The 17,416-nt window shown below is 39.6% G+C and overlaps 1 protein-coding gene across 1 annotated transcript in view; it reads left to right on the forward strand.

The window, feature by feature from the left end:
* dcc (DCC netrin 1 receptor) overlaps nt 1-17,416 on the forward strand; it is a 1,293,953-nt gene that overhangs the window by 1,162,386 nt on the left and 114,151 nt on the right. The window contains exons 19-20 of the mRNA XM_043720707.1: nt 4,947-5,054; nt 8,128-8,322. Coding sequence (XP_043576642.1) covers nt 4,947-5,054; nt 8,128-8,322 — 303 coding nt within the window. The remainder of the gene's footprint in view (nt 1-4,946; nt 5,055-8,127; nt 8,323-17,416) is intronic.

A 17,416-nucleotide genomic window follows, 5' to 3' on the forward strand; every position in this document is an offset into this window, starting at 1 on the left:
GACTCCACTTTCAAGGAGCTATGAACCTGTACTCCAAGGTCTCTTTGTTCAGTAACACTCCCTAGGACCTTACCATTAAGTGTATAAGTCCTGCTAAGATTTGCTTTCCCAAAATGCAGCACCTCGCATTTATCTGAATTAAACTCCATCTGCCACTTCTCAGCCCATTGGCCCATCTGGTCAAGGTCCTGTTGTAATCTGAGGTAACCCTCTTCGCTGTTCACCACACCTCCAATTTTGGTGTCATCTGCAAACTTACTAACTGTACCTCTTATGCTCGCATCCAAATCATTTATGTAAATGACAAAAAGTAGAGGGCCCAGCACCGATCCTTGTGGCTTGTGCAGTTTTGACCTGGTAGCCAGAAATCTAATGCTGCCAGAATTGTTTGAAGAGATAGAATACCCTTTTGGAGAAGTGTAGGTACTTTTGGATATAGTGTGGGAACCTGCTCCTTTAGGAGAGACAATGTGTCTTTTGGGGAATTAGGGTGCCCTTCCCAATTGTGAAAAGTCAAAATGAATGTTTTTTTAAGAAGTGAATAAATTCATTGGAACTATCAGCGATGATATTAATAATGATGTCAAAGAAAAATGTTAAACTTTAAATATTTGAACAAATTAGTGTGCAGTGATTAAACAAAATGATGCTCACTATTTCACTACATCTGCTGACACAAGCCTGATTGTAATCATTACTGTGCTGCATGATTGATTTCACAACTTTTCAATATCATACAGCTTGGCTGATAGACCTAAGTGGTTGTAAACTATTTGAAGTTAGATGGAATCCCAATGCTAGAAATTATAATGAATTCAGGAGAATAAATGTATTGAATAGATTTTTAATTAATTTGTCAATGGAAATTTATATCTCACCTCAGCATGGGTCTGCCAATGGTGGATAATGAATATATTGGCATGCTTGGTATATGGACTAAGGGTAGTGGGTGAGTGGCATGGGATGGCATGAGCTGGCATATGGGCATTAAAGAGCCATGCTGGGTAGATACCATGTCATAAGTTAGCATGAAGTGTATGAGAGCCCTGAGTGTGGGTACAGGGCTACAGATTTGTATCTGAGAAGCCATGAAGGAGGATTCATGGAATCGGATATGGGGTGTGTGTGAAGCCAAAGTGATCATAGTCATATCAACGAATGAGTCTGGGAAATAATGGAGAACCAGAAAATGGCAGAGGAGTTGAGTAAAACTTTGCTTCAGTCTTCACCGTAAATGACATTATTAGCATTCCGAAATCACTAAATAATCAAAGGACCAAAGGAAGGGACAAAACATATACAATGTCTATCTCTAGAGAAAAAGTGCTCAGGAAACCAATGGGGCTAAAGGCTGGTAGGTCCCCTGGACTTGATGGGATATGTCCTCGGATATTAAAGGAAGTAGCTACAGCACAGTGGCTCAGTGGTTAGCATTGCTGCCTCACAGCAACAGGGTCCTAGGTTCGATTCCAGCCTCGAGTGACTGTCTGTGTGGAGTTTGCACATTTTATCCCTGTGTCTGCGTGGGCCACCTCCAGGTGCTCCGGTTTCCTCCCACAGTCCAAAGATGTGCAGGACAGGTGAATTGGCCATGCTAAATTGCCCATTGTGTTAGGTGCATTAGTTAGAGGGAAATGGGTCTGGGTGGGTTACTCTTCGGAGGGTCGGTGTGGACTGGTTGGGCCAAAGGGCCTGTTCCCACACTGTAGGGAATCTAATCTAAGAGATAGTGGGTGCATTGGTAGTAATCTTCCAGGAATCTGTCAAAGTCCCAGAGGATTGGAAAATTGCCAATCTAAAACATTTGCATGAAAAGGAAGGAGATAAACCAGGTAATTATAGACTAGTTAGATTAACTTCTATTGGGAAAATGATAGAATCTGTTATACAGGATGTATAAGTAGAGCATTTAGAAATGCATAACATAATCAAGAAGACATATTAGCATGAATAGAAGATTAGCTATCTGATAGAAAACACAGAGTTTGGATAAGGGGGTGCATTTTGAAGATGGAAACCTGCAACTAATTGTTTGCCACACAATCAATGCTGGGGCCTCAGTTATTTACAATCTTTATTAATGCCTTAGCTGAGAAAGTGAACTTACTATTGCCAATCTGCAGATGACACAAAAATTGGTGGAAATGCAAATGGTCAGGGTGACATAATGAATTTGAAAAGGAATTTAGACAGTTTGAGGAAGTGGCCAAAAACTTGACAGTTGATATATAATGTGGAAAAATATGTGAGGTTGTGCACTGGCAGGAAGAATAGAGGTGTTGAATATTACTTTAATGGTGAAGGACTGCGGAAAGCTATAGAACAGAAGGATTTGGGAGTCCTTGTCCATGAATCACAAAAAATTGACATCCAGGTTCAATGGTTAATAGGGAAGGAAAATGAAATGTTGACCTTTAATTCAAAGGAAGAGAGTATAACGTTAGGAAAGTTTGCCACAACTACAAAGCACTAGTCAGACCACAGCTGGAATACTGTGATTAGTTTTGGGCCCCTTAACTAAGGAAAGAAATAATGACATTGGAGGCTATCCAGAAAAGGTTCATCAGGCTTCTACCAAATATGGGTGACCTGCCTTAATAGGAGAGATTGAATAAGGTTGGATAACTCTGGGACAGTCCCAGCAGATTGGAAAACAGCAAATGTGATGCCACTTTATAAAAGGAAGGTAGACAAAATATCGAGAATTATAGACCAGTTAGCTTAACCTCTTTCGTGGGGAAAATGCCTGAGTCTATTATCAAGGAAGAAATAGCGAGACATCTCAACAGAAATTGTCCCATAGGGCAGACACAAAATGGGTTCATTAAGGACAGGTCATGCTTGACAACTCTTTTGGAATTCTATGAAGACATTACAAGCAATTTGGACAATGGGGACCCAGTGAATGTGGTGTACCTAGAATTCCAAAAGGCCCTTCGACAAGGTGCTGCACAAGATAAGGATGCATGGCATGAAGGGTAAAGTATTAGCATGGATAGAGGATTAGTTGACTAACAGGAAGTAAAAGATAGAGATAAATGAGTGCTTTCTGGCTGGAAATCAGTAACTAGTGGTGTGCCTCAGTGAATGGTGTTGGGACCACAATTAGTTACAATGTATATAGATGATTTGGAGTTGGGGACCACATGTACTGTGTCAAAGTTTGCAGATGACACTAAGATGAGTGGCTGAGCAAAGTGTGCAGAGGACTGTGAAACTATGCAGAGAAAATTCAGACATTGAGTGAGTGGGAAAAGGTCTGGCAGATGAAAGACAATGTTGATAAATGTGAAGTCATACATTTTGGTAGGAGTAACTGTAAAAAGGATTATTACTTGAATGGTAAAAAGTTGCAGCATGCTGCTCTACAGAGGGACAGACCTGGGTGTCCTTGTACATGAATCACAGAAGGTTGGTCTGCAGGTACAACAAGTAATTAGGAAGGCAAATGGAATTTTGTCCTTCATTGCTAAAGGTAGAGAGATTGAGTTTAAAAGCAGGGAGGTTATGTTGCAGGGTGCTGGTGAGGCCACACCTGGAGCACTGTGTGCAGATTTGGTCTTCTTACTTGAGAAAGGATGTACTGGCACTGGAGGAGGTGCATAGGAGGTTGATTCCGAAGTTGAGGGGGTTAGTTTATACAGAGAGACTGAGAAGATTGGGATTATATTCATTGGAATTCAGAATAATGAGAGGGTATCTTATAGAGACATATAAAATTATGAAGGGAATAGATAAGATAGAAGGATATTTCCACTGGCAGGTGAGATGAGGACAAGAGGTCATAACCTCAAGATTGGAGGGAGCAGATTTAGGACTGAATTGAGAAGGAACTTCTTCACCCAGAGGGTTGTTAATCTATGGAATTCCTTGCCCAGTGAAGTAGGGGCGCCACTTCAGTAAACGTTTTTAAAGGTAAGGTAGGTTTTCTTTAACAATAAAGGAATTAACGGATGCGGTGTGAGTGCGGGCCATGATCTTATTGAATGGCGAAGCAGGCTCAAAGGTCCCGAAGGCCTACTCTTCCTCCTAGTTCTTATGTTCTTATGTTCTCTAAGTTGGGCCTTTACTTAGCTTGTTTGTGACGTAGACTGACACTCATGGCATGGGTTCAATTCCCACACTGACAGAGGTCATCATGAAAGTCCTGCTTTTTGACCTCACCGCTCATTTGAGGCATGGTGGCCCTCAGTTTAACCATCTCTCTTAGAAAGATTTGCCTCTCTAATGAGGAAGCAGCCCTAAGATCTTCTGGGAATTTGGCAACTACTTTGCTATTACTACGAACTCATGGAATTTCAAAGAATAAGATATGACATTATTGAAACATACAAGATTCTGAGACGACTTGGCAGGATGGATGTGGAAAGGTCTTTGACCTTGTGGGAGACTCTATGAGCAAGGGATATAACTTCAGAATAAGGAGTTGAATATTTAAGAGAGATGAGGAGGAACTTCTTCTCTAAGGGTTGTGAATCTGCAGAAGTATTTACCACAGGCTGGATTATCCAATATATTCAAGGTCAAGTTGGACAGACTTTTAACTAATAAGAGAAACAAGGGTTTTAGGGAAAAGGCAGGAAAATGGAGTTGAGGTCTATCAGATCAGCAATGATATCAGCGAATGGTGGGTCAGACCTGATGGGCTGAATGGCCTTCTTTAGTTCTTAAATGTTGCGGTCTTGTGGTCACCTAGCAGGCTATGCCTTTATTCCAGGTTTGCCTATAAAACGCAACCCTCCTGCAATGAAAACTCAACTTTTACGGGTCAAGTTTAGAGAGCTTGGTGACTATTGTTTCTGTTTCAAAATTAAAGTGACTTGCTGAGAATGAAGATTCATTTTCACGTCTTGTCTTTAGCGTTATAAACTTTCAGTAGCAGGAAGCCACAGGTCACTCACCATTGCTTTCTCTTTCCTCCTCTCTGCTCTCTACTTGGATAATAGCTCCCACTTCAGCCCCAAAGGACTTGACTGTGATTTCCAGAGAAGGAAAGCCTCGAGCTGTCATCATTAGCTGGCAACCGCCAATGGAGGCCAATGGAAAAATCACTGGTAAAGAAGCTTAATTTCTATTTGACTATTTCTATTCATATCATCAATATAACTTTGCAATCCCTATCTGGATAAATTTGAGAAAAAACTATTGTGAATTCTACCCACTCCTGTTCATCATCCTACAATTATTATACTCTGAATTTTAATTAAAAAATCAGCTTTCAAAAGTAACCTTTGACTAATTGTTCACTTTTTCTTGGCAGATCAGCCCCCTGGAAATGTTTTAGACAGTGGAAGCTCCAGTGATAAACATTTTAGACTATTTATTATTGGAGTGGTTAGCTCCTATTAGTAAAGAAATTAAAACTGACTAGTTATTTTGTGTATCTTATTGTGACAGCATTCATTTACAGGTAACTTGCTTCTTCATAATATGTTTTGACATTTCACCAGTCTGTCATCCAATGCCTTGAATTCAAAGAGGCAGAAATGTTTTTTAGGTCAGTTTTCAGTGCTCTGAAATCACAACAAAAGCTAAAGGCCCAATTCTTATCCCAAATTGCATTGGAGAATGTAATGGTGAGCTGCTTCCTTGAACTGCCGCCAATCATTGATTCGTAGGGACACCTACAGTGCTATTAGGAAGGGAGTTGCAGCCTTTTGACCCAGTGCCAGTGAAGGGATGACGATATCATTCTCAGTTGGAAATGTATGTGGTTTAGATGGGTACTGGAAGGTGGCATGCATTTTCTGCCCCTGCCCATCCAAGTCTTAAAAGTTCCTATATTTCAGAGATGATCATGAGAGGCATGGATAGGGTGAATGCACTCAATCTTTTTTTCCAAGGTTGGGGAATTGAGGACTAGAGGGCATCAGTTTAAAGTTAGAGGGGAAAGAATAAAGGGGAACCTGTGGGACAAATGTTTTACACAGAAGGTGGTATGCATATGGAATGAGCTGCCAGCGGAAGTGTTTGAGGCAGCTACATTAACATATTTAAAAGGCATTTGGTCAAATATGTGGATAGGAAAGGATTAGAGGGATATGGGCCAAGTGTAATGGAATGGGGTTAACGTGGACAGTCATTTTGGTCAGCATGGACCAGTTTAGGCCAAAGGGCCTGTCAATGTGCTGAAGGACACTATGACACTATGCTCTATGCATTATAAACTGTTACAACATCTATCACTTAAGTTAAACTCTTTTAATCAATTTGCTGACTGGTGTGTCATCAAATCCCAATGATTCTGGTACAGTTGTTAATCTTTTTAATTTTGATATGGTGTCCCTACATGGCCAGAATGTACAGATTCAGCTTCCATCTGTCTTGGATCTGTGTCACAACATGTCTGAACATGTCCAATTACAATAACTGCAACTACACAGAGTTAACCAATTGGCAATACAGTCTGTACCAGCTAGAAATAAACAGTTTGTCATTTGAAGACTCTAATTTACTTCAGAATGAAAGTAATAGTCATAAACCGTTAAGTTTTTTCTCTCATGGTGTCACTCAAACTACTGACTGTTTTTAAAAAATGCTTCCAATTTTTTCCCCACTTGCTGGATAATGGTTTCATGGTTGCACCTGTGATATCTTGCCCAAGTAGTCATTCCTCATGTGTGAACCGAGGTGCTAACTGTCAGCAGCAGGCGAGCAAAGCTGAGTGTAGAGTTTATCATGGAATATCCTGCTTGCATATGATCTTCACACACAAATGCTTTCTAACCTTGGCTGCTGGACTGATTCAAAGAAGCAATTTACTTCTCTGTAATTCAGGAATACTAAGATCAATTGTAACACACACATTGACTCCTGATGGGATCAGTAATTTATCATAAATGGAGACTAGAATTTGTGACCCTTTTTTGGTCTATATAGCTTAGATATACTCTGTTTGCACGAAATGAAAGCCTGAATCTTAATTGCTCTCTTTTGGTTTTCACTGAAAGCAAATTTGTCATCATTTACAAATTTCACAGATTCATACAGTGCAGAAAAGGCCCTTTGGCCTATTAAGTCTACATCAACATACTTACCACAAAAAATGCACTAATCCCAATTTCCTGCACTTGTCCTATATCCTTGAATGTTATGATATTTGAAGTACTCATTCAAATATTTTTTTAAAGGTTGTAAGGTTTCCGGCCTCCACTACCTTCCCAGACAGTGCATTCCAGATTCCCACCACATGCCGAGTGAAAAATGTTTTTTATCCAGATCCCCTTGGAATCTCCTGCCCCTGACCCTAAAACTATGTCCTTTCTTGATCGATCCCTCAACAAGGGCGACAGCTGCTCTCTCTTCACCCTGCCCCTCTCAATCTTATACAACTTAATCACGTCTCCCCTCAGTTTTCTCTGCTTGAGAGAAAAACAATCCAAGCGTGCCTAGTCTCTCCTTATAACTCAATTTCTCCATCCCAGTCAACATCCTTGTGAACCTTCTCTGTATCCTCTCCAGTTCTATCACATCCTTCCTGTAGTGAAGTGACCAGGACTGCACACAATATCCATTTCTCAACAGCCCTGACCTATTGTATTCCTGCAACCCCTTGCACCCTACACCTCAACTTGCAACCATTAAGTATTCCAGTTCTGGCTGCCTCTGTGTTGCCATTGGTGGCAGAACCTTCATGTCTTTTATCCCAACACTGAAATTCCTTCCTGAGACCCATTTGCCTTGCTACTTCCCTATTCAGCTTTGAAAACCTTTTGATTTGCAATCATATTTTAAGAGTCATTTTTCTGCTGTTTGAAGCACCTTGGGATAATTCTTAGGTTAATCGGACCAAGGTAAGTCAATTTGTTTTGTAATGATAATGCGTCTGATTCAATAATTCAAAAACTGTGGATATGACATAAATGATGAACTTATGTCATTATCACATTAAAATAAAGCAAAGAACTGTGGATTCTGAAGATCTGAAACAACAAAGACCATTCTGTTAAAACTTAGTCTGTTACCATTTGGAGAGAAAACAGTTCACATTTTGAGTCAAAACATTAACTCTATTTTCTTTCTAAAGATACTATCGGACCTGCTGAGTTTCTCCCATAACTTTTACTCTTGTTTTGTTAACACATTATTGTCACAAAATAATCTAATGATCTTTTCCTTCACTTTTAGGCTATTCTTTGTTTTATACAATAGAGAAGAATGCGCCCATTGATGAATGGGCAATGGACTCAGTGAGTGGTGATAGACTAACCCATCAGATTCTGGATCTCAATTTGGACACGATGTATTACTTCCGAATTCAAGGACGAAATGCCAAAGGCCTGGGACCCGTGTCTGAACCTATTCAGTTCAAAACACCAAAAGGTTAGATTTCAACCCTAATCATGAAACCATGTACATGAATGATCCTATAGAGTTGTGCTAATTTTGTAGCCTTACATTGAAAGTGATTTATTTTGTGGAGCATTTTAATATTCCATTGTTCAGAAGGTGTTTTTTCAAGAGATAATTTCAGGCATTTTAAGAAGCAGTACAGAGAAAATCCAAATTTCTTTTGACATAGAAGTAAAAAAGAACAAAATGGAAGATAAAGGAATAATGCTTTCATCAATATGCAGGAAGGTTGTAACAAATCATCAATAAGTTTGTATATGTTCCTTCATAAGTAAAGTAAACTGAGTATCCTGATGTTTGCTGTTTATTTGACATGCACAGATAAAAATGCAAATATACAAATTCTAATGTCAATTCATAAAGTCCGATAGTGTGTTTTTGAAATTCTATTATGCCATGAGGCCTCCCTCTAATCTTTTGAGGAACTTCTTGAAAATGTACAAATTTGCCTTTTAAAATCATGAGATGAAGTAGATCTGTGATTCCTAGGATCAGACAGAACCGAAGAGGCCCTTCAGCCCATCAAGTCTGTCCCACTAAAAATACACTGGCAGCTACTTGAGTCCCACTTTCCCAAATTGGCCCAAAACCTTGAATGTCTATGACACTTCAAGTACTCATTCAAGTAAGTTTTACATGTTATGATGTTTTGCACCTCAACTACCCTCCCAGAGAGTGCATTCCAGACCCCCACCACACTCTGAGTGGAATTGTTTCTGGTGAGCACATTACAATTCCATACATTTTTCTGACCCAATATTTCAGTATGACTTTCGGCTATTGCATCTATGCATTGAACTTAACATGAACATCAAAACCAAAATATCTATAGATGACAGGCCAGAAGTGATTTTAAAACTACCAGTGGAACTATGGTATTTATGCGTAAATCAGACAGCGATTTGAATCAAGTGCAGATGTGCAATTAAACATGGAAATCTGGACACTCCTGTCTGTGTTTCTCTGTGGTTCCCTGTTTAAATGTATTAAACAGAATGAAATTCTGTACTTATATCATGAGAACATATTAAACTAACAAAAATTGTTAAGAGTTCATCCATTTGATGTCAAGTACACTTTTTAATGGCATGCTAAGTCTTAACACTGACAAACAACTTCTCAGGCATTGAACATTAACTTTTACAAGTCTCAACACACATTCTTTCAATTGTTGCTGGAATTTATTTTTTAATTGCAAATTAAGCTGTTATTTCAAATTTTCTTTTTGATCTGTGTTTCCCTCTCTGACTTAATCTGTTCCTTCTTTATCTCTCTTTATTTCACTGACTGTATCAGATTTGACATTGAATTCAATACTCTAACTTCCAGATTCAGACTTTGCGCTGTTCATTAACAATTGTTCGATCATGTTAGTGAAAGAACAGCAGTTGCTTGTCATATCAGCATAGCTTTCAGATCCATTGGAGAGGATGTTGTGAAAAAGCTCAAAAAAAGTAAGATAGGTGAGGACAAGCCTATAGAAGGAATAAACAAAATGGAGTATTTTCTGGCCAGAAATGTCTATCAAATCCTTTGATCAATGATCATTAGCATTTTGTATTCTAGAGATCTAATAGCTTAGATCTAGGGGGATTTCCAATTTAAAAACATTTACTTGCTAATGTCTGGAGCTGGAAGCAAGTTATCCTACCTTTATAATAAGTGTTTCTTTCCAATTTTCTTTATCAAAATGAGAGGGTAAACAATCATTTGTTCATACTCCTCCGTTGAGTGAGTGGAATGACAATGTAGTTATGCAACTTTAACTTTGGAGGGTAATTTTGTATCATAATTGATTTGTAAGCTGTTTGTCCATCCATTCCTGAACCATGGCAAAGCTTTGTTTAACCTGACTTAAAAAAGCACATACTAGCCAGTAATTTAGAAGTCTAAGAACAAGGCAGTATATTATCTTTCATCCTTCTTCATCCTAAGTCTGTTTAAGATCCTGCTACCATTTTTAGTGTTGTAATGAGAGCTGCAATTTCTGTGAGATTGAAAAGACCAAGGAAAAATGGAGAGTAAAGAAGTTATTTTGTTATTAGCTTCTTGTCTTAAATCTATCTATATAAATAATGTTTTCAATGTGCTTTCCATTCTTGCCTGAAATTCTACTGAATTCACAATAAGAGATCTGATGCAGAATAATGAAAAAATCAGAAGCCAAGCAAATTTATTAGAATTGGACTACAAGAATAAAGAAGCTGTGCTATTTACTAAATAGGCCAGTTGTCTCTGAGTCACCACCTAGCAGTTCTTTGGTCTTTGTCACATGGCTATTAATGGATTCAGAATCATATCATTCTAACCTGTCTTGTAATTAAGGAGAGCAAAATACTCAGCATTAATGATATGTTCCATTATGTTAATGTTAGCTTTGAACCAGTCAGTATTTTGCTGTTCTTGCTTCCCATACAGTGAGAGTGCTGAATTGTAGATTATTTCTTGAAGTACTAGCTATCTAGAATATTCAGAATGTTGAAAGCATGTATGAAGGGATCAAAAGTGGAACATGTGAGGAAGCAAATAAAGTGACTTAATTAAAAACAAAGACAGGAAGTTTCTCCCTGACTGCGATAAATTTGAGTAGACCACTACCCTAAGTAGTTCTCACCACTTGTCTGGATGGGTGCAACTGCAACAGCACTCCTGAAGCTTGACACCATCCAGGACAAAGCAGCCCACTTGATTGGCACCACATCCACAAATATCCACTTCTTCCACCACCGACGCTCTGCAGCAGCAGTGTGTACGATCTACAAGGTACACTGCAGACATTCACCAAAGATCCTTAGACAGCACCTTCCAAACCCATAACCACTGCCATTTAAAAACGCAAGGACACCAGATGCATGGGAACACCACCACCTGCAAGTTCCCCTCAATCCACTCCTGAGTTGGAAACATATCACTGTTCCTTCACTGTCACTATGTCAAAATCCTGGAATTCCCTCCCTAAGGGTATTGTGGGTTCACCTACTACACATAGACTGCAAAGGTTCAAGATGACAGCTCACCACCACTTCTCAAGGGCAACAAGGGATGGGCAATAAATGCTGGCCAGCCAGCTCTATCCACAGCCCAATAAGTGAATAATTTTTTTAAAAGTCTACACAAGAAGTCTCCTTACATACGAGAACTGACAGAAAGCTGTTCAGTATTGTTCATCTGAAATCTGAATCAAAGTGCATCAAGTTTGTGAGTGGGAGATCAGGCCTCATAAATTTGTTAGAGTTCTTTGATGAAGCGACCAGGAAGGTTAATGAGGGAAAGGCAGTAGACATAGTCTATATAGATTTCAGTAAGGCCTTTGATAAGGTTTCACATGGTAGGCTGCTCTGGAAGGTTAGATCGCATGGGATCCAGGGCGAGCTGGCAAATTGGATACACAATTGGCTTGATGGTAGGGAGCAGAGGGTAATAGTGGAATTTGCTTATCAGACTGGTGACTAGTGAAGTGCCTCAGGAATTGATGCTGGCCCCATTTGTGTTTGTTTTCTACGTCAATGACTTGGATGAGAATGTCCAAGGCATGATTAGCAGGTTGCAGATGACCCTAAAATAGGAGGTATCATGGACAGTGAGGATGGTTATCAGAAATTGCAGTAGGACCTTGATGAGTTGGGGAAGTGGACAGAGAAATGGCAAATGGATTTTAATGTAGATAAGTGTGAGATCTTGCATTTTGGAAAGTCAAATCAGGATAGATGTTTCATGGTGAATGGTAGGGCTTTAAGGAGTGTAATGGAACAGAGGGATCTTGGAGTCCAGGTTGACAGTTCTCTGAAAGTGGAGTCACAGGTAGACTAGGCAGTGAAGAGGGCTTTTGGCACACTGGCCTTCATCAGTTAGGGCATTGAGTATAGAACTTGGGAGGTTATGTTGCAGTAATACAGGATGTTGGTGAGCCTGCACTTGGTCACCTTGCTATTGGAAGGATGTTATCTGGAAAGAGTATAGAAGAAATTTACAAGAATGTTGCCTGAACTCAATGGTCTGAATTATAAGGAGAGGTTGGACAAGCTAGGACTTTTTTCTTTAGGGCATAAGAGACTGAGGGGGGGGGGGAAGAATGGCTGGGTGGAGTGGGTGGGGTGGGGGTGACCTTATAGATGTATACATGATTATGGGAGGCATGGATAAGGTGAATGCACTCAGTCTTTTTCCTAAGGATGGGGAAATTGAGGACTAGAAGGTATCAGTTTAAGGTTAGAGGGAAAAGAATAAAAAGGAACCTGAGGGGCAACTTTTTAACACAGAGGATGGTACACATATGGAATGAGCTACCAGCAGAAGTGGTTACATTAACAATGTTTAAAAGTCATTTGCATAAATGCGTGAATAGGAAAGGATTTGGAGGATATGGGCCAAGTGCAAGCAAATAGTGGGAAAGGACATTTTGGTCAGCATGGACCAGTTTGGGCCAAAGGGCCTGTCTTCATGCTATAGGACCGTATGACTCTAAGTCCTCATCAGAACTTTATGCTGATGACATTGCATTGACATTCCATACTGAAACCTGTAAAGAGTTTGGTTTAATCATCATCATTTGGAAGAAAGATTTCATGGTCCAGAGTGTAGCAATGCCACCATCTATCAGCATTGACAATGTGATGCTATTGATAGCTTCATATATTTGAGGTCTTTAATCATGGACAATCCTATGATTTGGTGCTGAAATCAATACATTAATTGCAAAACGTGTCACTATAAAGTCCATGCTGAGTAAGAGAATGTGGTACAGCAACAATTCAAACAGAAAGTGCAAGAAGCCTCATCGTGTCTGGGACGATCTGTGGAATGCTGCCAGACCTACTGGATTATTCCAGCAGTTTCTATTTTTATTTCAGATCTCAAGCATTTGCAGTAGTTTGTTTTATTTTAATGGAACAGAAACCTGATCAAGAATATCTACAAATTGCCTAAGCCTACATCCTTGGTACACCACTCGACAATGGCGAGACCTGAATAACGTCTGCCAAGCGGGAAAGAAGGCTGAACAGTTTCTACCTTTGTCATTTCACAAGTATTCTTAGAATTATTTGACAGGACATGGTCACAAACTCAGAGGTCTTGGAGTATGCTAATTCAATCAGCATGCATGCATTGCTAAGCCAATAATGTCCATGCTGGCTCAGCCACATTCATAATGCCCAGTGACCTTCTTTTATTGATCACTGAGTCATAACCTCCTGATTTTCCATAACCTTGTTAACCAAACACTTGCAAGTGAGATTTGAGGTTGATGGACATTGGCACTGAGAATCTGGAGACAATTGCTAATGGCCTTGACCTCTGGAGGCTGTTTGGAAGAGCATTGGAATAGGTGAGCAGAAATTGAAAACTCAGCTGACTGAAAAGAGAGCCCAGAGAAAACAGAGGCTGGCAGATTATGCACCTCCTCAGCCTAATGTCCTCCTCTGCACCAAATGTGACAGCGATTGTCATGTTCCTGTACCACGCCAGGCGATGCTTCACATAAAGCTGACCATAGCAGAACCTTACAAAACAGAAGGTTGCCATTGTTCATCTGGAATAATGTGTACAATTTTCATAGAATGATTGAGATATCTTAGAGAAACAGCAATGAAATTTGACTTGTTTCTGGGATGAGGGGATTGTGTACTATGGAGAGGATGAGTAGAATTGTTCTTTATTCCTTAAATTTTAGAAGAATGGAAGGAAGATGAGCTATTTGTGTTGGGATTAACAAGATATACAAATTGAGAATTTTTTTCTCCTTCTTCAGGAATATAGAATGTGGAGAAATTGTTGACACAGTCTCAGAAAGGGTTTTGTCATTGGTACTGAGAGAAAGGGAAATCTCTTCACTTAATGGTTTGTAAACCTTTAGAATTCTTCACCTTCAAGAACTATCAATGCTCAGATGTTGAGAATGTTCAAAACAATACCAATAGATCTTTTGGGTACTAAGGGAATTAAGACATTACAGAGAAGTAGAGTTGAGATAGAAAATCAGCCATGATCCTGTTATATGACGAAGCAGCCTCAAAGGGCCAAGGTGCCCATAATTACTGCTTATTGTAATGGTTTCATATTTTTGATTTTACTCAAATTTCTTTGAGTGTTCTCCAATGGGTGATTGATGGAAATTCTGAAAAAATGAAGTAAAATGATAAAGATGGCTTTTACCTAAAGTGCTTCCACTGTCTTCCACCATGATTACTTGTTGAAAGGGGAGCTGGTAGGGTGTATAAGATGATGAGGGGTAGAGTTAAGGTGGATACCAAAACACTTTTTTCCATTAGTGGAGGGGGTCAATAGTGGGCATGGATTTAAGTTAACATGTCGAAAGCTGACAGGAAAATTGAGGAAATACATTTTCATCCAGAGGTAGTATGTGTCTGGAGCTCACTTAGCGTACAAGAATTTTCCTATTTGTCTACCTTTCAATCTGGAAACTTGTCTATAACCAAGAAGTAGAATATTTTCATTCATTAATTCAAGAGAAATATGTGTTATCCTTCATTTACTGTTGCCAATATTTTTGTAAATGGATCGACTTTCAACTCAGTAAAAACCTATGGGGAGCTTAGAAACATCCTGTCATGACAATCTGTGAATTGTACAAAGTACCCAAGGGAGATGGCAGGTGTGCATTTAAAAATTCTATGAAATTAGGATTGGTTGTCACAGTGAGTCAGTTGTCTATCATTTATCCTCTGGGACATATGTTTAAATACTGTTTTGCCTAGTGGCCTGCAAGTCTCATTTCTTTAATGCTGCAAGTGTTCTATATCAAATTTATTTGATATTGTCTCAGTCCAGTTTGTGGTAAATGTTTGGATTACAGAAGAGATGTGCCCATTATTTAGCAGTATATTGAATTCCTCAAAAACATCATAAGCATTAACTTTGATTCAGTTGTAAGTTTGTTTGTGAGGTTAGAACAGTGCAAAGAGGCATTGCTCTGCATTATATATGTGACTTTGGCTGGAAGATATGCAAGTGTTTTAATTTGCTAACTCACATTACTGTCCTCTCTTTAAAAAAATGTATATATTTTGGAAATGTACTCAATTTATCTGCGTTTCCAAATGAAATGGTGCAAATGACCTGATTACTGGTCCTATTGTTACTTTATGATGAATTTCCAATTTCCAGCCCAGAAACAGTTGGGACTTGACTCAACACAATCTGATCTGAGGATGAAAATGTAGCAAACTTGCCCTAACCAAAATTGATCATCCTGTCTTTTCCTTGCCTTTTGTTTTGTGTGTGTTTTTTATCCCTACATAACAGTTTCATAGAATCATTTACAGCATGGAAGGAAGCCTTTGGCCCATAATATCTGCACTGGTCAACAAAGATCTGATCAGAGTCACCCCATTCTTGACTCACAGCCTTGGAGCAACACAAGTGAATATTTCAATACTACGGAGAAGTTACACAACTTTCTGACTTAACTACCCTACGTAGTAAGAGTAATTAACTACTCTAAGTGCGCTAAGTGAGCTCCAGACTCCTACTATCTCCTGGATGAAAATGTATTTCTTTAATTTTCCTGTCAGCCTTCGACATGTTAACATAAATCCATGCCCACTATTGACCTCTCCACTAATGGAAAAAAGTGTTTTGCTAACCACCTTAACTCTACCCCTCATCATCTTATACACCCTACCAGCTCCCCTTTCAACTAGAAAAACTAGCCAAGCCTATCTAATCTTTCCTCATAGCTCTGACCCTTTCTAGCCCAGGCAGCATCCTGGTAAATCTCTTCTACACCTCCTCTTGTGCAATCCTATCCTTCTTATGACCTGGTGATCAGAACTACATGTAAATATGTGAGTTGTGGCTTAACCAAAGTTCTGTATAATTCCACCATAATCTCCCAACTTGTATCATCTATATGTTGGTTAATTAAGGCAAATAACCTATGTGTTTTTTTTAACTACTTTATCTTCCTGCCTTGCTCCCTCAGGGATCTAATGCCTCTGATTTTCAGTACTTTTCCTTGCCTTGTTAGATTTGCCCAAGTGCACTGCATCAGAAAATTCTGGGTTGAGTTCCATTTCTGCTCAGCTCTGCCCAACGTCCAGTCCATTGATATTTTCTTGCAGTTTATGGCCAGCCTCTTAAATCCCTATCTCTCCAAGTACAGATATATTGTATCCATAGGAGATTAGGAGGTTAGTGAGCAAAATTAGGGCACATGGTATTGGGGGCAAAATACTGACTTGGATTGAAAATTGGCTGGCTGACAGGAAACAAAGAGTAGTGATAAACGGGTCCCTTTCAGAATGGCAGGCGGTGACCAGTGGGGTACCACAAGGTTTGGTGCTGGAACCGCAGCTGTTTACAATATACATGAATGATTGAGATGAAGGCATTAAAAGTAATATTAGCAAATTTGCTGATGACACAAAGCTGGGTGACAGGGTGAAATGTGAGGAGGATGTTATGAGAATACAGGGTGACTTGGACAGGCTAGGTGAATGGATGGATGCATGGCAGATGCAGTTTAATGTGGATAAATGTGTAGTTATCCACTTTGGTGGCCAGAACAGGAAGGCAGATTACTATCTAAATGGAGTCAAGTTAGGTAAAGGGGAAGTAGAATGAGATCTAGGTGTTCTTGTACATCAGTCAATGAAAGCAAGTATGCAGGTACAGCAGACAGTGAAGAAAGCTAATGGCATGCTGGCCTTGATAACAAGAGGAATTGAGTATAGGAGCAAAGAGGTCCTTCTGCAGCTGTACAGGGCCCTGGTGAGACCACACCTGGAAGATTGTGTGCAGTTTTGGTCTCCAAATTTGAGGAAGGACATTTTGGCTATTGAGGGAGTGCAGTGTAGGTTCACGAGATCAATTCCCAGAATGGGGGGACTATGCTATGTTGAAAGATTGGAGCGACTGGGCTTGTATACACTTGAGTTTAGAAGGATAAGACGGGATCTAATTGAGATGTATAAGATTATTAAAGGATTGGACACTCTGGAGGCAGGAAGCATGTTTCCGCTGATTGGTGAGTCCAGAACCAGAGGGTACAGTTTAAAAATAAGGGGTAGGCCATTTAGAGCAGAGTTGAGGAGAAATTTCTTCA

This window comes from Chiloscyllium plagiosum, chromosome 1 (assembly GCF_004010195.1).
Source record: "Chiloscyllium plagiosum isolate BGI_BamShark_2017 chromosome 1, ASM401019v2, whole genome shotgun sequence".
Taxonomy (NCBI): Eukaryota; Metazoa; Chordata; class Chondrichthyes; order Orectolobiformes; family Hemiscylliidae; genus Chiloscyllium; species Chiloscyllium plagiosum.